The sequence below is a fragment of the Symphalangus syndactylus genome, chromosome 13 (genome assembly GCF_028878055.3).
Source record: "Symphalangus syndactylus isolate Jambi chromosome 13, NHGRI_mSymSyn1-v2.1_pri, whole genome shotgun sequence".
Classification (NCBI taxonomy): Eukaryota; Metazoa; Chordata; class Mammalia; order Primates; family Hylobatidae; genus Symphalangus; species Symphalangus syndactylus.
This window is the reverse complement of record NC_072435.2, coordinates 104,658,607-104,684,504: the sequence shown is the minus strand read 5'-3', so window position 1 is coordinate 104,684,504 and position 25,898 is coordinate 104,658,607. Positions and strand designations below refer to the sequence as shown.

Below are 25,898 nucleotides of genomic sequence, written 5' to 3'. Positions count from 1 at the left end.
CCACCCACATTGCCCCTGGATGCTAAAATTCTAAATTCTCAACTCTGAAAATGCACACATACTGGGGACAAAAGAACTAACTGTATGTCAGTGAGCTTTAGGGCTACAGGTCACATCTCAGGAGTCTGGTGCAGCCTCCTCATTCTTTTTTTTTTTTTTTTTTTTTTGAGACAGGGTCTGCCTGTGTCACCCAGGCTGGGATGCAGTGGGGCAATCTCAGCTCACTACAACCTCTGCCTCCTGGGCTTAAGTGATTCTCCCACCTCAGCCTCCCTAGTAGCTGGGACTACAGGTGCACACCACCACAACTGGCTAATTTTTATATTTTTTTGTACAGATGGGGTTTTGCCATGTTGCCCAGGCTGGTCTTGAACTCCTGAGCTCAAGCGATCCACCCACCTCGGCCACCCAAAGTGCTGGAATTACAAGTGTGAGCCACCAGGCCCAGCCTCAGCCTCCTCATTCTAAAGATGAGAAATTGGAAGCTCAGAGAGGGGAAGGGACTCACCCAAGTTCATGCAGCACATCACTCCTTCATTCACTGTATCATAGCCCTTTGAATTGCCCACAATCCTATAATGTCATTCAGCTCCACATTCACTGCCTTTCCAAGATCCCTCTGTCCCTCCTGCCAGCTGTTTGCTGGGACAAAGTAAGGATAAAAGATTTATCTACAATGTTAGGTTTCTATGCCATGAAGACACGAGGGCAGGAAATTCACTCAGCATTTTGGTTTCATTTTCCCTATGAAAGATAGTTAAGTAGGCTAGACGTGATGGCTCCTGCCTGTAATTCCAGCACTTTGGGAGGCCAAGGTGGGCGGATCACTTGAGGTCAGGAGTTCAAGACCAGACTGGCCAACATGGTGAAACTCCGTCTATACTAAAAATACAAAAATTAGCCAGGTGTGGTGGCACACGCCTGTAATTCCAGCTACTTGGGAGGCTGAAGCAGGAGAATTGCTTGAACCCGGGAGGCAGAGGTTGCTGTGAGCCAAGATCATGCCACTGCACTCCAGCCTGGGTGACAGAGTAAGACTCTGTCCAAAAAAATAAAAAAAGAAGAAAGAAAGAGAGAGAGAGATAGTTTCCGCCTTTATAAATGTACCAGCTCAGAAAAGCCATGGTTTAAGCTCAAACCAGTAAAGACCCCTCAAAATGGTGGCAGGAAGACAGTGGGTGGAAAGGTGGGAGACTTGCCCGCCTTTCTACTTATAATCTACCAAATATGGATGCTTTATTCTCTTGCCAAGTACCTGAGAAATATTAGTTCATTTAATCTTCACGACAATTTTGGCATCCAAGACTCAGGAAATAGTAATAATAATAATCATGTTATAAGTTTGTTGGTTTGATACATTCTTTCTTGTTTTTTTGTTTTGAGACAGAGTCTTGCTCTGTTGCCCAGGCTGGAGTGCAGTGGCACAATTATAGCTCACTGTAACCACAAACTTCTGGGCTCAAGTGACCCTCCCGCTTCAGCCTCTCAAGTAGCTGGAACTATAGGTATGCACCACAATGTCTGGCAAATTCTTAATTTTTTTTTTTTAGAGATGAGGGCTCACTATGTTGCCCAGGCTGGTCTTGAACTCCTGGCCTCAAGCGATCCTCCTGCCTTATCCTCCCAAAGTGCTGGAATTACAGGTGTGAGCCACCATGCCTGCCTACATTATCCCATTTAATCCCTTCCACATTTTAGAGAGGTACTAGGGCCTGGAGAGGTGAAGGGTCATGCCCAACGTCACATAGTAGGGGGTGGCAGAGCCAAAGGTTGAACCCTACTCCAGCTGACTCCACAGACTGTGCTCTTTGTACTAGATTCTGAGACTTTCTCTTCCCTTAACCCTTCTAGAAACTCAAATACTCTTCCCCTGAAAAGTTTCAGTATATGGAATACTTTCCTCCTCCTTTTTCTCTGTCTTCTACTTCTAGCTACCAGGGTTAAAACCAAGCTCACTGCTAACGTAGACGTGTATGGAAGACCACCTCTAGATTTTTCTAATTTGGGAGAGAGTACAGGAGATGTTTAAAAGAATAGCCAATAAAACTTCACTCCAGAGGAGAAAAACACACTGGAAGGAAGAAGTAGAACAATGAGAACAGAGGTTTCCCTCTGGCTGGTGAAGTTTTGGTTGGTGGCTCTTTTCTTCTCTCTGTTCTCCTATATTTCCCAAATTTTCTACCTGGAAGTGCTGTATTCCATTTGTAATTTGGGGGTGGCAGAGAAGGTGGATAACAGCAACATCAACAACAAAGCCACTGACTGCAGCCACTGGGATAGTCCCACCTGTTATGAACCTACAGGCATTCATTTCCAACAATCAAATTGATGGAGACCTTTAGAGTGTTTGAGTTTCTGCTTTTCAGGCACCACTGGGGTAAGGCTGGTTTTTCAGTTGTCAGTTACCTGCTGAATGAATGAATGAACGAATGGGCTGGGTGTGGTGGCTCATGCCTATAATCCCAGCACTTTGGGAGACCGAGGATCGCTTGAGTCCAGGAGTTGGAGACCAGCCTGGGCAATATGGTGAGATTCTCATTTCTATAAAAAATTTAAAAATTAGCTAGGTGTGATGGTGCACACCTGTAGTCCCAGCTGCCCAGGAGTGGAGTGCACTGAGGTGGGAGGATTGCTTGAGCCCAGGAGTTTGAGGTTGCAGTGAGCTATGATCTTACCAGTACACTCAGCTAACAGAGTGACAGAGTAAGACCCTGTCTCAAAAAAAAAAAAAAAAATGAATGAATGAATCAATGTCTCTTCAGGAGGCAGAGAGAACTGCCCCTCCCTCTAGATTACCAACATCACTTGTGGCTCTTGCCAGCCTTGGCTCATTCAGCTTAAATTATAACTACACACAAGGTCATCTTCCCCAGCTAGGCTGAGGTCTTCTAGAAAGTCAGTTTCATGGCATCGAGCCCTGTGCATGCAGTAGATGCACAAGGAATTATTTCTTTCCTTTTTTTCTGTTTTGAGACAAGGTCTCACCCTGTCACCCAGGCTGGAGTGCAGTGACGTGATCTCAGCTCACTGCAACCTCAACCTCCTTGGTTCAAGAGATTCTCCCACCTCAGCCTTCCGAGCAGCTGGGATTACAGGCACACGCCTGCATGCCTGGTGAATTTTTGTATTTTTAGTAGAAACGGAGTTTCACCATGTTGGCCAGGCTAGTCTTAAACTCCCGACCTCAAGTGATCTGCCTGCCTTGGCCTCCCAAAGTGCTGGGATTACAGGCATGAGCCACTGTGCCCAGCCTCAAGGAATGATTTTGAAAGGAGGGAAGGAGGGAAGGAAGGAAGGAAGGAAGGAAGGAAGGAAGGAAGGAAGGAAGGAAGGAAGGAAGGAAGGAAGGAAAGAAAGAAAGGAAGAAAGGAAAGGAAAGGAAAGGAAAGGAAAGGAAAGGAAAGGAAAGGAAAGGAAAGGAAAGGAAAGGAAGGAAGCTTCTGAGAAGGCTTGTATTTTCTCCTTTTGTGCATAGCCACCCTTGAAGCGTTGGCATCAGCAAACGGCTTGACCAAGGTAGGTACGGGTTGGGAAGGGTGTGGACCCCACCTGAACTCTGCACTCCTCGGTTACAAGGAGAAAAGGCACATTACCTCATAGTGGGGATGCGGGTCTCCACTTCACCTGTGGTCAGATAAGCCTCCAGGGACAGGGCCCCCAAGCTGGCCCGGCTGCCCTTCCGGGTAGACTCACGAGATGAGCCGGCAACAGAGTCCTCGTCGGAGGAGTAGTCATCAAAAGAGCCCAGGATGAAGTTGGTCATCAGCTGCCTCTTGATGTTTGCCTGCTTCTTGTCTTCTTTGGAGGGCGAGCCAGCTTGCTGGCCCTGGGGCCTGGCTGAGGAGGACAGGCCATTGGTATCTGGGGCCTCCAGACCTTGTGTCCCAGTCCCGTTGGCTTGAAGCTCTGGGGAGGGTGCTGCGTCACTGGAAGAAAGGGGGTTTCTTGGGGGTTTCTGGTGGGAGGGTGGTAGGGAGTTTCTCCGCCGACCGGCATCTTTGGGGCCTTTGTGGGAGGCTGGCTCGGCCTGGCTGGGAGTCTTGGGCAGAGAGTGGCCCTCCCCATTTCTCTGCGGTGTCTCTCCTGAGTTATCAGAGGCTAGAAAGGGCTCTTCGCTCGGGATGAAGTTTGCTTCTGATTTACTCTTGGTGATCGGCTTGGAGTCCGTCATGTTCCCCCAGATTTTTAACCAGGAAAAGGTCAGACAGGAGAAAATCAGACAAGATAGACAAAGAAGCAAGACCATTCAGAAAATCTGTAAGGAGAAAAAGAGAGACATTTTAGGATTTACATAATCAAGTGATTTCTCTCCTAAAGAAGCTAGTGGGGCAGGAGGCTGTTGGGGTGCTGTGTATTCCAGAAACGCTGGACGAGGGGAGAGATGGGGTTCTCCTCCCTGCTCTGCCTGAAACAGGCTTGGACATATTCCTTCACCCCTCTGGATCTTAGTTTCCTGCCAAGATTCAAGGAAGAACCTTGAGAACTGCTAAGTTAAAGAAGCCAATCACAAAAGGTCACATATTATAAGATTCCAAGTATATGAAGTGTGCAGAACAGGCCAATCTTGAGAGACAGAAAACAGATTAGTGGTTGCCAGGACCTAGTGGGATGGGGGTGATGGCTACAGGGTGTAGGGTTTCTGTTTGGGATGATGAAAGTGTTCTAAAGCAAATTGAGGTGATGGTTGTACAACTCTGTGAATACAGTTAAAAAACATTGACTTGTCCTTTACATGAGTGGATTGTATGCCATGTGAATTATCTCTCAATAAAGCTGGGGTTTTTTTGTTTTTTTGTTCTGAGATGGAGTCTCGCTTTGTTGCCCAGGCTGGAGTGCAGTGCCGCAATCTCTGCTCACTGCAAACTCCGCCTCCTGGGTTCAAGCAATTCTGCCTCAGCCTCCTGAGTAGCTTGGGCTACAGGCATGCACCACCATGCCTAGCTAATTTTTGTATTTTTGTGGAGACAGAATTTCACCATGTTGACCAGGCTGCTCTCTAACTCCTGACCTTGGCTTCCCAAAGTGCTAGGATTACAGACGTGATCCACCACGCCCAGCCAAAGCTGTTATTTTTTTTAAAAAGACTCTTAATTATATTCCACTTTATAAATGAAAGGGAATTGTTGCTTCTGTCATCATCATCATCATTCTAGTATTATTATCATATAGTCATTCATCATCACGGCCCTGGAGGGAGGAAGGGTGCCATCATCCCCAGTGTGGGGTATGCTTACAACTAGCATAGAAGCCCAACAAGCCTCGGGAGAGTGTTTTCTATTGCAGGGTCTAGACCAGTGCCTGGTATGCAATGAGGGCTTGCGAGTGTGTATTGAAAGAATGAACCCAGGTATTCCAATCTCTAAGCCACACCTCTTTCTGTCACCCTAACTCTGCCCTACTAATGAGTAGATCATTGTTATTTGAAGGAAATCTTGTTTTAAAAATGAGCCCAGTGTGGTGGCTCATGCCTGTAATCCCAGCACTTTGGGAGGCTGAGGTGGGCAGATCACCTGAGGTTGGGAGTTTGAGACCAGCCTGGCCAACATGGTGAAACGCTGTCTGTACTAAAAATACAAAAATTAGCTGGGCATGGTGGTGGGTGCCTGTAATTCCAGCTACTCAGGAGTCTGAGGCATGAGAATCACTTGAACCTGGAGGTGGAGGTTGCAGTGAGCCGAGATCATGCAACTGCATTCCAGCCCGGGCAACAGAGTGAGACTTTGTCTCAAAAAAAAAGAAAAAAGAAAAAGAAAAAGAAAAAGAAAAGAAAAGTCCGGGAGGCAGAGGTTGAAATGAGCTAAGATGGCACCACTGCACTCCAGCCTGGACAACGGAATGAGACCCTATTTCAAAAAAAATTTTTAAATGGGACCTCTCTCTATGTGTTGAAATTTCTGAACCAATTTTGCCACAATTATATACTAGAAGCATTACAAAAGTAGGACCACAAAGCTCAGCAAGTCAATTTGGTATCTAAAAACTTTTTTTTTTTTTTTTGAGTCAGAATCTCACTCTGTCACCCAGGTGGGAGTATAGTGGCATAATCTCGGCTCACTGCAACCTCTGCCTCCTGGGTTCAAGAGATTCTTGAGCCTCAGCCTCCCTAGTAGCTGGGATTTCAGGTGCCCACCACCATGCCCGGCTAATTTTTGTATTTTTTGTAGAGATGGGGTTTCACCATGTTGGCTAGGCTGGTGTCTAACTCCTGACCTCAAGTGATCCGCCCGCCTCTGCCTCCCAAAGTGCTAGGATTACAGGTGTGAGACACTGCGCCCAGCCATAAAGCTTTTTCTTTTTAAATTTCAATACAATGTTTTTAAGGGAAGTGGAAAAGTTCTCAATATTTCCCAGAACTAAACAATTCAAGTACTTCTTACACACTTTCAGCAGCAGAATTTGCTGATTTGTTGCCAAGGCTATTTTCTAGGTAGTACACAGGGTCAGAAGGGTTTTTTCCTTTTGAGATCATCTTTTTTTTTTTTAAAGAAAAGTCAGCCAAGGGTGGCTCAGTGTCAGTGTAACATGCCACATTAATGGAACAAAGGAAAAAAAAAACACATGATCATCTCAATTGATTCAGGAAAAGCATTTGACAAAATCCAATACCCTTTCATGATAACAACATTCAGAAAATTAGGAACAGAAGGGAACTGCAACTTAATAAAGTACATTTATGAAAAATCCACAGCTAACATCATACTAAATGGGGAAAGACTGATAGCTTTAACCAGGAATAAGACAAGGATGCCCACTTTTACCGATGCTGTTCAACACTGTACTGGAATTTCTAGACAAAGCAATTAGACAATAAAATGAAATAAAAGACATCCAGATTAGGAAGGAAGAAGTAAAGCCACCTCTATTCACAGATTACGTGGTCCTATATGTAGAAAATGCCAGATAATACACACACAGAAAACTTTGGTATTGTAGAGGTAATAAGAATAATTAAGCAAAGTTGCAGGATACAAGATAAATACACAAAAATAGTTGTGTTTCTATATACCAGTGGTAAATAATCTGAAAAGGAAATTAAGAAAACAATTCCATTTATAATAGCATTCAAAAGAATAAAACACCTAGAAATAAATACGTTTAATTTCAATGTTTCCTTTTTCTATTATTGCCTATCACACTTGTTTCCTACCTAGGAATAAATTTAACCAAAGAAGTGAGAGACCTGTACACTGAAAACTACAAAACATTACTAAAAGAAATTAAAGAAGAATTAAATAAATGGAAAGACATACCTTGCTCCTGGATTGGAAGACTTATTGTTAAGATGTCCATATTATCCAAAGGAATATACAGATTTATGTGGAATTTCAAGAGGTCCCAATCAGCCAAAACAATCTTAAAAAATACATTTGAAGATTCACATTTCCCAATTTCAAAACTTACTACAAAGCTACAGTAAACAACATGGTATTTGGCATAAGATAGACATATAGATCAATGGAATAGAAACCTATACATCTATGGTCAATCTATTTTTGACATGGATATCAAGACCATCCAATGGAGAAAGAATTATCTCTTCAGGCTGGCCGCGGTGGTTCACGCCTGTAATCCCAGCACTTTGGGAGGCCGAGGCAGGCAGATCACGAGGTCAAGAGATCAAGACCATCCTGGCTAACACGGTGAAACCCCGTCTCTACTAAAAATACAAAAAAAATTAGCCAGGCATGGTGGCAGGCGCCTGTAGTCCCAGCTACTCGGGAGACTGAGGCAGGAGAATGGCATGAACCTGGGAGGCAGAGCTTGCAGTAAGCCGAGATTGCACCACTGCATTCCAGCCTGGGCGACAGAGCAAGACTCCATTTCAAAAAAAAAAAAAAGTATTATCTCTTCAATACCACATGGTGCTGGAACAACTGGATTTCCGCACGCACAAGAATAAAAAGTTGGACCCCTACTTCATACCACATACAATCGTTAACTCAAAATGGATCAAAGACCTAAATATAAAAGCTAAAACCACAAACCTCTTAGAAGAAAACATAGAAGTAAATCATCATGACCTTGGATTTGTCAATTGATTCTTAGATATGACACCACAAGCATGAGCAACATAAGAAAAAATAGGTAAATTGGACTTCATCAAGATTAAAAGCTTTCGTGAATCATAGGATGCTATCAAGAAAGTGAAAAGATAACCTACAGAATGGGAGGACCATTTGCAAGCCATATATCTGATAAGAGTCTAGTGCCCAGAATGTGTAAAGAACTCCTAAAACTCAACAACAAAAAGACAATCCAATTTTTAAGTGGACAAAAGACTTGGATAGACATTGCTCCAATGAAGATATACAAATGGTCAATAAATAGATGAAAAGATATTCAACATGCTTAGGCATCAGGAAAATGCAAATCATATAATCACAGTGAGATACCACTTCACATGCACTGGGATGGCTATAACCCAAAAGAGAGAGAGAGAGAATAACAAGTGTTGGTGAAGAGGTACAGAAATTGGAACTCTTAACCATTGTCAGTAGGAATTTAAAATGGTGGAGCTGTTGTGGAAAAGAGTTTGGTGGTTCTTTAAAAAGTTGAACATAGAATTATCATATGATCCAGCAATCTCACTCCAAGGTATATCCCAAAAGAATTGAAAACAACGACTCAAACAAATACATAGCAGTACTATGGGTATCTTTCTGATGCCCAAGCCTTGTTCTTAACCCAGGATTTCTCAACTATGGCACTACTGATATTTAGGGCTGGAAAATTCTTTGTGTTGGGGGCTGTCCTGTGCATTATAGTATGTAGAGCAACACCCTTGACCTCTGCCTGTTTGATGCCAGTAGCATCTACCTCCATCAGCTGGAACAACCAAAACATCTCCAGACATTGACAAATGTCCCATGGGAGGCAAAACTGCCCTTTGGTTGTGAATCTCTGGTCTCAACCCCTCTGCCTGGTCCCTGCCTTCCCATCTCCTTTTGCCTCTGAATGGTGAGCTAGGAACCTCTGGGGACAAAGTCTATTTCATATTATTACTATTTCTCTTGCACACAATAAATTCTCAAGAAAATCTTTAAAATTGTCTGCAAGAAAGGTCCGAGTCCTGAAACAGCTGGTTCACACATGCCCTCAGGAAAAATTTTGAAATTAACAACAGGCAGAGAACATTGCCAAAAATGTTGCAAAAGCTATCCTGGCTTTCCCAGAGGCCCAATAGATTAAATCCTACATCCTCCCCAGGAAAGGAGGGCATACGGGGCCCCTCTAAACCTGACCCCTGCTGAGTGGCCACTCCCTCTCATGCCCTCCGCTGGCCACAGTGGCCAAATGCTTTAGAAATTCGGCAGTCCACTCCCTTGGGGCCCTTTGCCCAGTCCATCCTGGCCTGGGAGGCCTGGATACAGACTTCCATCATGGTGACACAGACAACATGGCATGGAAGTCGCTTGTTCGGTTGTCTGTTCTCCTGACCGACTGGGTGGTCCTTGGGGACATAGACCAAGTGTCATTCATTTTGGATCCTTGTACCCAGCTTGGTGCCTGGCACAGAGTAAGAGCTCAAAAACTGTGTGTAAGGTGGGGGCGATGGCTACGTCTGTAATCCCAATACTTTGGGAGGCCAAGGCGGGAGGCTCACTTGAGCCTGGGACATCAAGACTACAGTGAGCCATGATTGCACCAGTGCACAGCCTGGGCAACCAAGCGAGATCCTGTCTCAAAAAAACAAAACAAAACAAATGAAAAAAAACTGTGTGCTGAAAAAATAAAATTATATATATATATATACACGCACACACATTGAGCGCCAACCAATGTCTTGAACCAAGCTGGAATTTTGATTTTTAAAGTTCTCATTTCTGAAACTGCATTCAGGAACACCAAGAGAATGAGCCAAGTATCTCCATGACAGTTTTGAAAGAAAGGGCTGAAGAGAACAACTCATACAAATGCGACCAATCTTAGGCAAATTTTAAATGTGCACATTTGAAATTGTGAGATATAAGAAACAGCAGGTGCATAAAATTGATAGGGTGGGTATCCCCCACCCCAGTTAAAAAATACTTGAATTATTGCTTAGAAAAGTGCAGCATCAAGGCCAGGCACGGTGGCTCATGCCTGTAACCCCAGCACTTTCAGAGGCCAAGGCGGGCAGATCTCTTGAGCTCAGGAGTTTACAACCTGCCTGGGCCAACATGGCGAAAGCCAGTCTCTACAAAAAATATAAAAATTAGCCATGGGCAGTGGTGTGTGCCTGTAGTCCCAGGTACTTGGGAGGCTGAGGCAGGAGAATTGCTTGAGCTCAGGAGGGGGAGGTTGCAGTGAGCCAAGATCACGCCACTGCACTCCAGCATGGACAACGAGAGAGAGAGAGAGAAGTGTAGCATCAAGACAAAAATGTGCTACAACGGTTGTGAATTATGAGTTGTGAGAATACATTGTTTACATTGATTCCTGTTGGAAAGCCAATCAAATTATGCAAGTTTTGCATGATGTAAGTTCTTTTTTTTTTTTTTTTTTTTTGAGACGGAGTCTCGCTCTGTCGTCCAGGCTGGAGTGCAGTGGCGCAATCTCGGCTCACTGCAAGCTCCGCCTCCTGGGTTCACGCCATTCTCCTGCCTCAGCCTCTCCGAGTAGCTGGGACTACAGGCACCCGCCACCGCGCCCGGCTAATTTTTTGTATTTTTAGTAGAGACGGGGTTTCACCGTGGTCTCGATCTCCTGACCTCGTGATCCACCCGCCTCGGCCTCCCAAAGTGCTGGGATTACAAGCGTGAGCCACCGTGCCCGGCCGCATGATGTAAGTTCTTCAAGAACTTGCTTAGAAAATCCTGGCTGGCTGGACAAATGGATGGCAGATTAACTACAGATAGAAGGATGAGTAGGTGGTGCGTGGGGAGAGAAGGTGAGTGGATGAGTCGATGGGCAAGATGGTTAGACACACGCATGGCAGGTGATAGAGGGATGGCAGGTAAAGCTGCAAGCTGTACAGCAGAGGCTCTGATGAATGCAGTGGCCAGCTCTTCTCCCTAGTTCAGCCCTTCTCTCACTCTGCAAATCCTTTACAATCTGTTATTCTGTTGGATCTAATCCCCCAAACCTTCCTTGCCAGGGTTACCTACATGAAAAACCTCAGAGCCTTTCCCTTTTCTTTGTGGAGTAATGACATGGGACCCAAAGGTCACCCCACACAAGAAATTTTCCTAAGTGAATACACAGAGACAAATCGGGGAACTATTTGAGAAAGCTACAGAAGAAACTCTCTGAGCCTCAGTTTCCTCATCTATAAAATGGAGATACGAATTCTCACCCCATTCACCTCACTGCTGCTCTCTGCATAACATCTGTACCTATATAGCAACCACACATATAAGCCATCAAATTTGTGGAGCGTCTTCAAGCTCCCAAGACCCTCACCACCACCTCCCTCCAATCCTCAAAACACCCCCATGGGACCGGGCGTGATGGCTCACACCTGTAATCCAAGCAATTTTGGAGGCTGAGGCAGGTGGATCACCTGAGGTCAGAAGTTTGAGACCAGCCTGGCCAACAAGGTGAAACCTCATTCTACTAAAAAATACAAAAATTAGCTGGGCATGGTGGTGCACGCCTGTAATCCCAGCTACTTGGGAGGCTGAGGCAGGAGAATCACTTGAACCCAGGAGGCACGGGTTGCAGTGAGCTGAGATCACACCACTGCACTCCAGCCTGGGTGACAGAGTGAGACACCATCTCAAAAAAAAAAAAAAAAAAGGAACAACCCAATGGACGTTATTATTGTCATTGTCATTATTTGACTTCCATTTTACAGCTTGGTAAACTGTGGATCAGTAACTTTCCCTTGCTCATACCTTTTCCAGTGTCCCACCACCGCAGTGGAGATAAGTAAATTCCATAAGGCAGCAGGTGGTACAAGGAGTGTGTAGATATGATCCTAAAAGCAGACAGACACCTGGCTGTGTACCTTTAAGACACAGCCACAGATGGACACGTAAACTAATGGTGCCAGACGGGGGTTGGGGGGGCCATGGTCGAGAATGAGCACTGATCATGCAGTTTGATTCCATGAGCAAGAAAGGCCAGATGAGCCCTTCCAGTGAACCTCTGTGGATGCTATCATGACAAGCTGCTGCCCTTCGCTGAAATAACCCAACCCGACCTGAAAACCAGGTGCCAGACAAAGCTATTTTTATGTCTTGCAAACCTAACCCAAGCAACAGCTGCCCGGTGGAAGAGCGATCGTGGCCTTCACCACAATGAACGCAAGAAACTGCTCAGTCCTGGTAAGTGCTGGCCAGTCACCAGGCAAGGGCAGGGAAAAAACGGGAGTCAAGAGTCTGTTTTCCAGTACCTCCCCCCCCTCCAACACAGTACACTCATCCCCATGCCTGGTGAGGTCTTTGAAGGACAGAGGGGACAGAATGTCGGCATCCAGCAATCCCCATCCATGCTTGGATTTTTCCTCCCACCAAGATTAACTCCCCAGCACTTGTTGCCACTTACCGTCACTGGGGATGCAGCCACCAGCTCCATTCTTGAGTGAGGCTGACAGGCGCCCACAGGGTGACTAAGGGAACCCAGCTGGCAGAGTGTCACCTTTCAACAGAAGGCTGGTGGTGTGCATCATGCCATGGGGGCGGGGCTTGGACCGGCCAGCACTCCGACATGGGTGAGCGTTCCCCCAAGTTGGCAGTGCAGCATGCCTTTATCTGTCACCCATAAATTTAAGCCATTTCAAAGGTCCTCACTCAGCCTTCTCCTGACCTCAAGCTTAGGTAGTTAAGAGGCTATCTGCGCTCCCAGGGGCTTCGTGGGCTCGAGGGCCACCTCCCTCCGGCTTGCCACATTTCTGTACTTAGCCTTATTTCACTGCTCATGCAATTGCCCTCTTGCCCAACTCTCCATCTCTGCAATAGGCTTTAAACAGTCCTGTAATCACAACAGCCCTGGGTGGACAGGAAAACAACATCGACAGATGTTCCAAGGGGTTCATCTATCAGACGCCTGTCCAGAAGGGAGGGTGAGACTCAGCACAACTTGTGTTTGGCCATACTGGGCACGAATGGCCAGCTGGACACACAGGTCAGCCCAGGCAGGAAAGAGAAGCAACAGTATCGGGACGAAGAGGGGGTGGTCAGGGGCCCTCCAGCAAGTTGCACAATGTCCTTTCGCAAATTCAGAGATAATTAAACTGATGGGGACAGGCCAAGTGTGGCTGCCAGGGCGTAAGAGGCTGACTGGTGGACACCTTCACCTGCACTCGGCCTGCAGGTCCGGGGTGTCACAGATCAGAGTGTTTCTCAAAAGCCACCTGCTGCAACCTACAGCTGAATGTGGGGAAGCACAGGGATCATCAAGTCCAGTGTGCTTGTTTTGTAGGTGAGCAAATGGAGGCCAGGAGCAATTAGCCACACAGCCAAAGACTGGGACCAACCAAGATCCCCAGCTCCGGGCCAGTTCTTCCACTATATTGAGGCATGATTGGCGGCCAAAGTTGACTGTCAGCGGGCACCTTGTTTGGTCCCCTGGAAACTGATCTGGGTTCACATGTCAGTTCTGCCACTTACAAGCTGGGGAAAGCTTGGACAAGTTAAATGCCCTGTCTGATCATCAGTCTCCTCATCTGCAAAATGGGGATAAGGATGGTACCTACAGCATTGCTGGGCTGTTAAGAGCTCAATGAGTTCATTCCCCCTGGGGAACTGAGTGCAGTGCTGGATGCAGTTGGGCTGTACACATCTGAGCCATCAGCATTCACCATCTGTACTTAGAGCACCACGGGCAGTGTGAGCCACCACTCCAGGACTCTGCCACCAACAGACAGTGTGATCTTGAACAAATCACCTCCCCTCTCCAAACCTCAGTGTCCCCATCTAGAAAAGGGGCAAAATACCCAGCCTCGCCTACCTCACCTGCCTTATTGTGAGAATCAACCAAGATTCATGTAGTCACTCAACACCAAATAGAGCCTTCCCCTTCCTGGTGCACCAAACAGAAAGAACCAGGCAGGTGATAGTGATTGCGGCTTCTGCTGTGAGCATCTTCCTCCACTCACGGACAGAAAGGATTCACATCTGGTTCGCAGCACCTGTCAGTCCTGGTCAGGTGTCAGAGCCACTCTCTAAGGATCGGCCAGCCCAGGCAGGACAGGCAGATAGATCCCCCCATCAAGGACAGCTTCCCAGGCCTGCAGCCTAGAACTCTTTGGCGGGGCAGAGGGGATGGTGCCCTGCAGGGGCAGGTATTTTTCCAAAGGGGAAAGTCTCTGGGCTTTCGGCAGCATGCACCAGGCTGAATTAACATCCTATCTGTTCCCTGATCCAATGAGGATGCTCCTAAGGACTCTGGGTGTGTTTGGGGGCCCAGGGAGACCATTTTTTAGGTTATTTCAACAAAGGATTATTTTTTTAATGCCCACATAGGGGTTGAAGAAGGGAAGAAAGGAAATGTTAGGGAGTGTTGCAGGGAAGAGGAAGTGATTCCTAATAAGTCATGACAAGTGTTTTTCTGTGTCACTGGCATGTGTGTGGCCTATGACAGCCACTGTGCTAAGAGCTTTACATGCAGGGTCCTGCTCCTTTCACAGGCGAGAAAACCAAGGCCCAGTCACTCCTAAGCCCACACTTTAAGACCCACGTGGCCTCACTTTGGAGTCTGAGCTCCTAATTCTCACACTCTCCTGCTCTACATGAATAATTTCTGTCCACAAACGCTAGAAAAGGGCCTAATGACTGGTCACTGCCTTGTTTTTTAGAGTTGTGGGCTTGTTTTTAAATCTGTAGCCATTCTTTTTTATTTATTTATTTATTTATTTTCGAGACAGGGTCTTGCTTTGTCACCCAGGCTGGCCTCCAGTGATCCTCCCACTTTGGCCTCCCAAAGTGTTGGCATTACAGGCCTGAGCCACTGTGCCTGGCTTGTGTCCAGGCCACAAATAAATAAGCAATGTTTATTTGTCAATTAATAATTTATTAAGTTGACCAGACACAGTGGCTCATGCCTATAATTCCAGCACTTTGGGAGGCCAAAGTGGGAGGATCGTTTGCGCCCAGGAGTTCAGGACCAGCCTGGGTAACATAGCGAGACCCTCTCTCAGAAAACAAATTAATTAATTAAATTGGGGAAAAAAAGTCCATCTACTATTGCTTTAAAAAAAAAAAAAAAGAAAGCAACAAAAGTACTTCTGTAGACTTTGGGTTCTTCTTCTTGGAAAGACTTTGGGGGAGATAGGTATGTTCTGCCCAAATAAAGAAAAACTTTTAAAGTTAAAATCTAATTACTGACTGGGTGCAGTGGCTCATGCCCATAATCCCAGCACTTTGGGAGGCTGAGGCAGGCGGATCACTTGAGTTTGGGAGTTCGAGACCAGCCTAGCCAACATAGTGAAACCCCGTCTCTACTAAAAACACAAAAAATTAGCTGGCCGTGGTGGGGGATGCCTGTAATCCCAGCTACTTGGGAGGCTGAGGCGGGAGAATCACTTGAACCCAGGAGGCGTAAGTTGCAGTGAGCCAAGATCGTGCCATCACACTCCAGCCTGGGCAACAAGAGTGAAACTCCGTCTAAAAAAAAAAAAAGAAAAGAAAAGAAAAGAAAAAAAGAAAAAAAAAGACCAAAAAAATTAGCCAGGTGTGGTGGCAGGCAGCAGTAATCCCAGCTACTAGGGAGGCTGAGGCAGGAGAATCACTTGAACCCGGGAGGTGGAGCTTGCAGTAAGCCGAGATCATACTACTGCACTGCAGCCTGGGCGACAGAGCAAAACTCTGTAAGATCTAATTGCTAGAATCTCAGAATCAGGAAAAGCCGCATCTAGAAGGCAGTTCACAGAGGATAGTTCTGGGTTGGAGACAGACGTGAGGCAGAGCAAAAAGTAAAGAACATCTGCACTGGGACTTTGAAGGTTGAATAGGAGCTCACCAGGCTGCCAAGGGAGCAGGACATCTCAAGCAGAATTTACTCTTGGGGGCCAGGTGCGGTGGCTCACGCTTGTAATCCCAGCACTTTGGGAGGCCGAGGTGGGCGGATCATGAGGTCAGGAGATCGAGACCACGGTGAAACCCCGTCTCTACTAAAAATACAAAAAAAAATTAGCCGGGCGTGGTGGCGGGCGCCTGTAGTCCCAGCTACTCGGAGAGGCTGAGGTGGGAGAATGGCACGAACCCAGGAGGCGGAGCTTGCAGTGAGGCGAGACTGCACCACTGCACTCCAGCCTGGGCGACAGAGCGAGACTCCGTCTCAAAAAAAAAAAAAAAAAAGAATTTACTTTTGGGGACTCTGCCAAAGTTCCTAAAGCAGGAGCTGTGATTAGCAAATCGGCTATGTTGTGAAGGATGATCCTTTAAGATTTTTGCATCTGAAGAAGATACGTGACAACTTTTAGCTGGCAGTGGAGGGAGGTCTACCCTCCCTGTGAACTGTAAGACTTGAAAAGGCACACCCCTAGTGTGATCCAAGAACTTCGCCTTCCCCTGCAACTGTGCTTGACGGCACTGGTGACACACCATGCTCCCTTACCCCAGAGGAACGAATGTTCTGGGACAGCAAAATAATTGCAACCGTCATCTCTAGGAATCTAGGGAGTGAGTCTGCTCCCTGACACTCCCTGACTGCAAATACTAAGAACTTTATTCCTTTTTTTTGAGGCGAATTCTGGATCTATCACCCAGGACGGAGTGCAGTGGCATGATCTTGGCTCACTGCAACCTCTGCCTCCCAGGCTCAAGCCATCCTCCCACCTCAGCCTCCAGAGTAGCTGGGACTACAGGCATGTGCCACCATGCCCAGATAAGTTTTGTTTTTTTGTTTTTTTGTTTTTTGTAGAGACAGGATCTCACTTTGTTGCCCAGGCTGGTCTTGAACTCCTAAGAGCTTTATCCTAATAATTAATAATACCAATAATGCCTTCCATTATAAGCATCTTGTTTACACATATCCCATTTCACACATGAGAATTCAATGTCCAGAGAGGTGGAGTGACTTGTTTGAAGTCACACCAGCTTGGAGGTATACATGGCATTCAACCCTGGGCTACCTGACTCTAAAGCTAGATTTGTCATAGGTGGAGGTGACCAGGTCGTTGATTCAATTGTTTAATGGGCTACCCTATTGGATTGGTGGAATCAGAGCCTGAAAAAGACACCCAAAGAGGGTCAGCAGTTTTCAAACTTACAACAAGTCAGACCATCTGGGTCTTCAGAGAATCCCAGCCAGTACTGCTAGAGTAAGCAAAGATTATTACATCTCTGGTTTTGTGCCAAATCCCAAACCACTCCATCCTAGAGTTGAATACAGGTGTACAGCATTCAAGGCCTCTGATTTTGGAACAACTTCAGGGAGCAAAACATATTTAAGAGAAGTCTGTACATTTCAGCTTCTCCCTCAGCCAGGAAATTACTCAAATGATTGAGTCTCCCAGGGCTCTCTGAGAGTATAGACCCAGAAAGATGCACATCCACAATGCCTGGTACACTGTAGGTGCTCAATTAATGCCTGTTGAGACAAACCAAACTTTTTTCTTTCTTTTTTTTTTTTTTTTTGTGTGTGTGTAGAGATAAGGTCTCTCTCTGTCACCCAGGCTGGAGTCCAGTGGCACAATCATAACTGACTGCAGGCTTGAACTCCTGGGATCAAGCAGTCCTCCTGTTTTAGCCTCCCAAATAGCTGGGACTACAGGTGCACACCATGACACCTAATCTTTTTTATATTTTGTAGAGGTAGGGTCTTTCTATGTTGCCCAGGCTGGTCTTGAACTCCTGTCCTCAAGCAATCTTCCCACCTCTGCCTCCCAAAGTTCTGGGATTACAGGCATAAGCCACCATTTGAACCACCATGCCTGGTTCAAATCAAATTCTTGATGTAGTGAATCTGCCATCCCAAGCAAAACCGGCCTGAAGGGTTCCAGATCGGCCCCTGCCTTGAAGGAAGGTAAGAGGAGCCGTTTCTCCACCTCCAATGGAAAACATGTTCCGCCGTCTAAAGGCCTGTCTGTCTGATCTGTTCGGCTAGCCTCTCACTTGAATTATCCCTGCAGAAATTGTTGAAGTCTGCTGTTCAGCTCTCCTAAGTTCTGGTCCTTGCCATCTTCACAGGTGGAATCCTATCCTCCTTCCCCTCTTCCCCTGCTGTGCTGTGAATTTGCCTTCTTCAGCCATTCACTCATTCATTAGCAGATATTTCCTGAGCACCTGCCAGGTGTGGTACAGGCTGCTGGAGACATGGAGCAAACAAGACAGGAATGGCCCAGCCCCGCCCTCGTGGGTTTATGATCTCACTGGGAAGCAAATAAAATCACAAACCTAAGGGCACAACCAGGAGAATTGCCATGAACTCATGATGGATCAGGTTTTGCACCGAAATGTAAGTCATTTTTGAGTGTGAAACCAAGAACCCTCTGGGCGACACAGTGCATTGGTTGGAGCACGAGATCTGGATTCAGGTTCTATTTCTGCTGTTCATTTCCTGTGTGACCTTGAACAAGTTTCCTCACCTCTCTGAGCTTGGGTTTTCTCATGTATACAATGATAAGGAAGTCTTCCTCATACAGTTTTGGAGTTTAAGTAAACAAATACAGATCAAGTCATTGACGAAAGAGTGTGCTACCATTTATGGTGCTCTCCAGCATGTACCAAGCATTGCGCTAAGTGATTTACCTAAGATCAAATTCAAGCCACTTTTATATCTCACTTGGGCCACTGCACAAGTCTCTTGACCCGTCTCTCTCGCCCGGTCTTGTCCCTCCAGTTCATTATGCACAGAGAAGCCAAAGCGATCTTGTAAAAATTCCACAGACATCATTAGTGTCCAGATTATGATGTCTCTAAGAACATTTCCCACCGAAAGGAACCAGGACTCCTTGGAGAAATGGCTGATTCTAGGGCTGGGGCAGAAATGTACATGATGAGCTGAGATATCTTCTTGCCTGAAAACGAGGACCCTCCAGGGGCATGGGCTGCCAAAGAGAGGCTGCAAACGGATGATGACTGCAGTGGATTGAAACACATCAAAATAGCTTTCAAAACCATAAGGTCGTAACACCACTCAAAACAAAAACAACTCGTTGATACTTTTCATGGCTGCTAGGGCTACTCATTACTCTGAAAATAGACTTAGCCCTGCCCACACACAAAAAGAGGACATAATCAACCACGTACTCTGCCTTTCAGGGACTGTATTTCAGGGTAAGCAAATGCTTGAGGAAAGTCATGTGGTAGAGAACAATGAGAGTTGGGCCGGGCACAGTGGCTCATGCCTGTAATCCCAGCTCTTTGGAAGGCCAAGGCAGGAGTATCGCTTGAGCTCAGGTTTGAGACCAGCCTGGGCAACATAGTGAAACCTCATCTCTATCAAAAACACATAAAATTAGCCAGGCATGGTGGCGAGCGCCTGTGGTCCCAGCTATGCAAGAGGCTGAGGCAGGAGGATCGCTTGAACCTGAAAAGTTGAGGTTGCAGTGAGCCAAGATTGTGCCACTGCACTCTAGCCTGGGTGACAGAGAGAGACCCTGTCTCAAAACAAACAAACAAACAAAACCAGAAACAACAACACAAAAAACAAGAGCTAATAAGCACAGAAAGATTGATGGAAGTAGAAAATCACTATAGTAATGAAACAATAATCTGGGCTTTGCTCATCAGCAGGCTGTAAAGTCATTTGGCAAGAGGGTAATAGGGAACTTTACGACGGAGGTCAGACTGATACCCTAAACTCACTAATGAACCAACATCACTAAAAGTGGGCTAGCCGAACTTTATGTTCTTGACTTGCGAGCAAGAGAAAACAGAAAAACACCTTCAAAGTATTCCTGCCAAGGATCTGCACCTGAATTGATTCAAGCCTCTTGACCTAGTACTTATTTATAGGTACAGAAGAACATGTTAGATGACACTTGGAAGATGCAATCAGCCAAATCCAGAATATGGAAAATTCTACGGGACAAATGACCCAGTTTCAATAAGTAACTGGCATTTAATAAAGGGAGTTGCTGATTATTACAGATGAGAAGAGACTTAAGAGAACCCCTGTGGGTCCTGATTTGAAGAAAACGGTTCAAAGACATCTCTGAGACACCTGGAGGACAGTCAGCATGAACTAGGTACTAGATTAAGGAATTATCATTCATTCTGTTAGATAGACATAATTATGGCAATGGTTTAAAAAAAAAAAAAACTTGTGTCTTTTAGAGATGTGTGCTAAAGTATTACAGGGAAAACAGTGTGATATCTGGCTGTGAGAATTGCTTGAAAATACTCTGGGGGCCAGATGCAGTGGCTCACATCTATAATCCCAGCACTTTGGGAGGCCAAGGCAGGAGGATTGCTTGAGCCCAGGAGTTTAAGACCAGCCCGAGCAACATGGCAAACCCTATTACCTAAAAAAAAAAAAAAAATTAGTCAGGCGTGGTGGCGTGTCCCTGCAGTCCCAGCTACTCTGGAGGCTGAGATGGGAGCCCAGGGTAGTAGAGGCTGCAGTGAGCCGAGATTGTGCCACTGCACTCCAGCCTGGGCAACAGAGCGATACTCTGTCTCTTTTTTTTTTTTGAGACAGAGTCTCACTCTGTCACCCAGGCTGGAGTGTAGTGGCACAATCTTGGCTCACTGCAACCTCTGCCTCCCAGGTTCAAAAGATTCTCCTGCCTCAGCCTCCTGAGTAGTTGGGATTACAGGTGCATGCCACCAGGCCCGGCTAATTTTTGTATTTTTTGTAGAGATGGGGTTTTTCCATGTTGGCCAGGCTGGTCTCAAACTCCTGGCCTCAAGCGATCTGCCCGCCTCGGCCTCCCAAAGTGCTGGAATTACAGATGTGAGCCACCACGCCTGGCTTAAGACCCTCTTAAAACAAACAAACAAACAAAACTCTGGAACTCTAATTAATGATATGCATGTTGAAGTATTCAAGGATAAAGACACTGATATCTGCAATTTACAGGTGACAAATACAGAAAAATGGTAATGGCAGAATCTAATCAGGGGTATATGGGCACCCACTGTAAAATTCTTTCAACTTGTATGCTTAAAATTTTTTTTTTTTTTTTGAGATGGAGTCTCGCCCTGTCGCCCAGGCTGGAGTGCAGTGGTGCGATCTCTCAGCTCACTGCAAGCTCTGCCTCCCAGGTTCACGCCATTCTCCTGCTTCAGCCTCCCCAGTAGCTAGGACTACAGGCGCCTGCCACCATGCCTGGCTAATTTTTTGTATTTTTAGTAGAGACGGGGTTTCACTATGTTAGCCAGGTTGGTCTCAATCTCCTGACCTCGTGATCCGCCCGCCTCCGCCCCCCAAATGCTGGGATTACAGGCGTGAGCCACTGCACCCGGCCTAAATTTTTTTTATAATAAAATTTTGGGGGAATAATATAGGGAAAATGGGTATAGGAAGATGAAACTAGAAGGGCAGAAAGGCAATGGTTATTGAAGCTGGCTGATGAATGCACTGGGGGACCACTGTGCTATTTACTCTGCTTCTGAAGGTATTAAAAAAAAAAAGGTCAACTTTTTTTCCTATACCAAAAAGTCAAAAAGTTCATAAAGTACAATTCAAGTGCCCACTAGCTGATTGAAACCTGAATATTAATAGCTAATACTTATGAGTACTAATTTGTGCTAGGCTCTGTATTCAGCATCTTTTTTTTTTTTTTTTTTTGAGACAATATCTGACTCTGTTGCCTAGGCTGGAGTGCAGTGGCACAATCATAGCTCATTGCAGCCTTGAATTCCTAGGCTCAAGCAATCCCCCTCCTCGGCCTCCCAAAGCACTGGGATTATAGGCATGTACCACCACGCTCAGCGAAATTTTTTATATTTTGTAGAGACAGGGACTCAAGCAACCCTCCCGCCTTGGCCTCCTAACGCACTGGGATTACAGGCATGAACCACCATACCCGGCCTATATAAAGCATTTTATAATCATTGTCTCATTCCACCTTGTGAGACCAGTACCAGGGGAAGCCTTGTTTTATTGATGAGGAAGTTCTGGGTTCGAGAAGTTAAAGTGCTGCAAAGTCACTCACCTGGGTAGTAAGCAGATGAACTGAATTTCAACTTTTCAATGATTGCTCACTGCACACCTTCCCATGGTCTACATGGCCCTGGCAAACCGGCCTCTGCCACACTGGCCCCTCTACATTCCTCTGCACATGCTGCCTGGAATGTTCTGGAATGTTCTTCCCCTCCCTGCCCCCACTTCTGTCCTTTGCATGGTTATCTCTTGCTCTTTTTCTGATGGTTGGCTTCAGTGTCCCCACCTCAAACCCACCCTGATACTCAGTGGTCTTATTCTATAGGACACGTGCCATTCATCACATGCTGACCTGACTCTGTGCATTCACCAATGAGTTTGTCCCTCTTCTCCACTGGAATAGAAGCTTCCTAAGGGCAAGTACTGGCTCTGTCTTGCTCTGGGCTCTCCAGCACAGTGCCTAGCACACAGAAGCGTTAGGGTCAGTGAACACTTGCTGGAGGCCTGCACCCAGCTCAGATGTGTCTGTGCCACCCCCACCCCTGCTGCCTACCTGGGGAATCCTCCTGCTCCACTGAGTCCTTGGGGCTGGGAGTGTCCAGGTGAGGCCCTGGGCACAGGCATCTGCACAGCTGTTGAACCCCTGCTGCCTGCTCCCTCATACTGCTGTATCAGGGGCTGCCAGAGACACCATGGAACACCATGCTCTTGCTCTATGCCCCACGGTTCCCTGACCTCTTCCTCCTGGCACTCATCATAGGTTGTAGTTATGTGGGTCATTATTACACATCTACCAGTGTCCCCCACTAGAAGGTAAGATCTGTGAGAGCAGGCAAGGCTTAAAACCCACAGGCGCACAGATTTATCATCAATTTCTGACTTCATCTCCCCCCACCCCTTCCCCAGTCTATTTGTGACTCTGAAAATAGGGTTCTTTTGTAACTCCAGTATAGATACACTGGGAGGCATATAGTAGTCCCTCAAGGAACCCATAAAAGCATGTTGAATAAGAATGAAAGCTGGCAGGTGTGGTCTCTCATGCCTGTAATTCCAGCACTTTGGGAGGCCTAGGTGGGCAGATCACTTGAGGTCAGGAGTTCGAGACCAGCCTGGCCAACATGGTGAAACCCTGTTTCCACTAAAAATACAAAAATTAGCCGAGTGTGGTGATATGCACCTGTGGTCCCAGATACTTGGGAGGCCAAGGCAGGAGAATCGCTTGAACCTGGGAGGTGGAGGTTGCAGTGAGCTGAGATCATGCCACCGCACCCCAGCCTGGGGAACAGAGCGAGACTACGTCTCAAAAAAATAAAAAAGAAAGCTAATGTTTGCTGAGCACCTACTACACAGAGTCTTATGCTATGCACTTAGTGTGTGTTATCTCTTTAAATGTTCACAAAAATGATAAGATGAGGCACAGAGAGAAAGTCTGTTGTTCAGAGTCACATCATTGAGTGGCAGAGCTGGGCCCCGGGTTGGGCCCTCCAGCTCCACGTGTGCACATGTGTGGCACACGTGCGTGGGTGTGTTTTCTTCATCCCTTCCCCTACGCCCACCATTGCCTCACTCCAAGGCTGAGCTAGTGCAACAGCCTGTTAGCAGATCTCCCTGAATCAATTCTAGTTTCTCCCTGTTCAAATTAATCCAGAACCCTGGGAGACAGTGCTCTATTTACGCACACACGCACGCACACACGCACACACGCACGCACACATGCACGCACACACACATGCACACACACACCCCTTGCGCCCTGCTCAAGAGCTCGAGCCTGTAAACCTCATCCACTCCATGGTCCTGCCTCCCAGGATCCTGTAAGGAGATGAGGAAGGCATGAAATGAAACGGTTCCAAGTTTTGCAAGAGGTGGCTATGAATACCAATCCTGAAAGATGGTCCCCACCCTTGCCAAAAAATAACATTTCTAGGGCCAAATCCCAATGTCACATCTTGGAGAGTCCCACTGCATTTAGCATAGTAAAGTCTCTGAGAAGTCCTACTGTAAACCACAGGCAGCCAGGTGTTTCCCAAACTGATTGGCCCTGGAGGCCTGTTTCCACCTTGCATGGGCAGCTCTCCACATCAGAAGAGCGCCAAAAACCTCACTTTGTGGGGAACACGGAAATAAAAGACCGAAGCCTTACTTATAACACAGCAGAGAAAGCCTTCCAGGTCAGTTGGGAGGGGCATGTCCAACAACTGATTATTCTATAATAGCTAGTATTGAAGTCTGTGGCTGATTTGCTTCTAAATAGAAAGGAGAGTGTGTTCAAGTTGTCCTCTGATATCACCTCCACTCATTATTTAATTTAAAAATATGGAGCTTAATTAGTTCAACAGGAGTGGTGCAAAATCCTTTAATCCTTTTTTTTTTTTTTTTTTTTTGAGATGGAATCTCGCTCTGTCGCCCAGGCTGGAGTGCAGTGGCGCGATCTCAGCTTGCTGCAACCTCTGCTTCCCAGGTTCAAGCGATTCTTCTGCCTCAGCCTCCCAAGTAGCTGGGATTACAGGCGCAGCACGACACCCAGCTAATTTTTGTATTTTTAGTAGAGACAGGGTTTTGCCATGTTGGTCAGGCTGTCCTTGAACTCCTGACCTCAAGTGATCTGCCTACCTCGGCCTCCCAAAGTGCTGAGATTTTAGGTGTGAGCCACTGAGCCCAGTCTCAAAATCTTTTTTTTTTTTTTTTTTGAGACAGAGTCTTGCTCTGTTGCCCAGGCTGGAGTGCGGTGGCACCATCTCGCTTCACTGCAAGCTTCACCTCCTGTGTTCAAGGGATTCTCCTACCTGAAACTCCCAAGTCGCTGGGATTATAGGCACTAGCCACCACACCCAGCTAATTTTTGTATTTTTAGTAGAGAAAGGGTTTCACCGTGTTGGCCAGGCTGGTCTCAAAACTCCTGATCTCAAGTGATCTAGCTCCTCAGCCTCCCAAAGTGCTGGGATTACAGGCGTGAGCCACTGTGTCTGGCCTGAAGCGACCTTTTCTATGTGTAGTTGTTTTCTGGGGCCCCAGCATGGGTCGGAATGGCTAAGGTATGAGCCCAGAGAGCAGGACTTCTGGAGTACAGCAGACCTGGGTGGAGGCTTTGCCATTTGTTATCTGATTGGCCTGAGCCCATCATGGAAATTCTCTGAACCTTGGTTTCCTGGCCTGTGGAATGGAATAAATAAAATCTCCTTCCTAGGATTGTCCTTAAAATTATGTGAGATCCCATAATTATTATGAATACCTGGGGTATGCCTACTACTCAATAATCAATACCTTGGTTTCTCTGCTGTGCCCAGCCTGGATTCTCTGATACAAGGATCCCTGGATTGCTGGAATAAATGAACACGGTCTACCTAGAAAATCACCTTACTCTACGGTCATAAATTTACTATTATCATTGCAAACAGAGAGATCTATTAGGATAGGATGTGAAATGTGCATGCATTTTTCAGATCAAATGCAAGATTTCTAACTGTGTTTCCTGGTTTCCCTGGGTACAGGTGAACTCTACTTTGAAGTAAGAAGTCACTGAATCACAAATTCAGAGGAAGCATGAGAACAAGGTATTCCAGGCCGGGTGCAGTGGCTCATGCCCATAATCCCAGCACTTTGGGAGGCCAAGGTGAGCAGATCATTTGAGGTCAGGAGTTCGAGACCAGCCTGGCCAACATGGCAAAACCCCATCTCTACTAAAAATATAAAAATTAGCTGGACATGGTAGTGCTTGCCTGCAATCCCAGCTACTCGGGAGACTGAGACTGAGGAATTGCTTGAACCTGGGAGGCAGGGGTTGCAGTGAGCCAAGATTGTGCCATCGCACTCCAGCCTGGGTGACAGGACGAGACTCTGTCTCAAAAAAAAAAAGAGCAAGGTCAAACTTTCTACTGGGATAAGACTTCAAGGAAACCTCCATTTCAAAAGATTAAAATGTTTATTTCCCCATGAAGATTGGGTATCTCATGTAATGTAATACTCAAATTTCTGTCTCAGAC

General features: G+C 46.4%; 1 protein-coding gene across 1 annotated transcript in view; it reads right to left on the bottom strand.

Moving 5' to 3' along the window:
• Nucleotides 1–25,898, bottom strand: part of ACACB (acetyl-CoA carboxylase beta) — a 158,290-nt gene that overhangs the window by 124,838 nt on the left and 7,554 nt on the right. Inside the window, exon 3 of the mRNA XM_055236594.1 lies at nucleotides 3,594–4,255. Within this exon, the coding sequence (XP_055092569.1) occupies nucleotides 3,594–4,246 (653 nt within the window). The 5' untranslated portion in view covers nucleotides 4,247–4,255. The remainder of the gene's footprint in view (nucleotides 1–3,593; nucleotides 4,256–25,898) is intronic.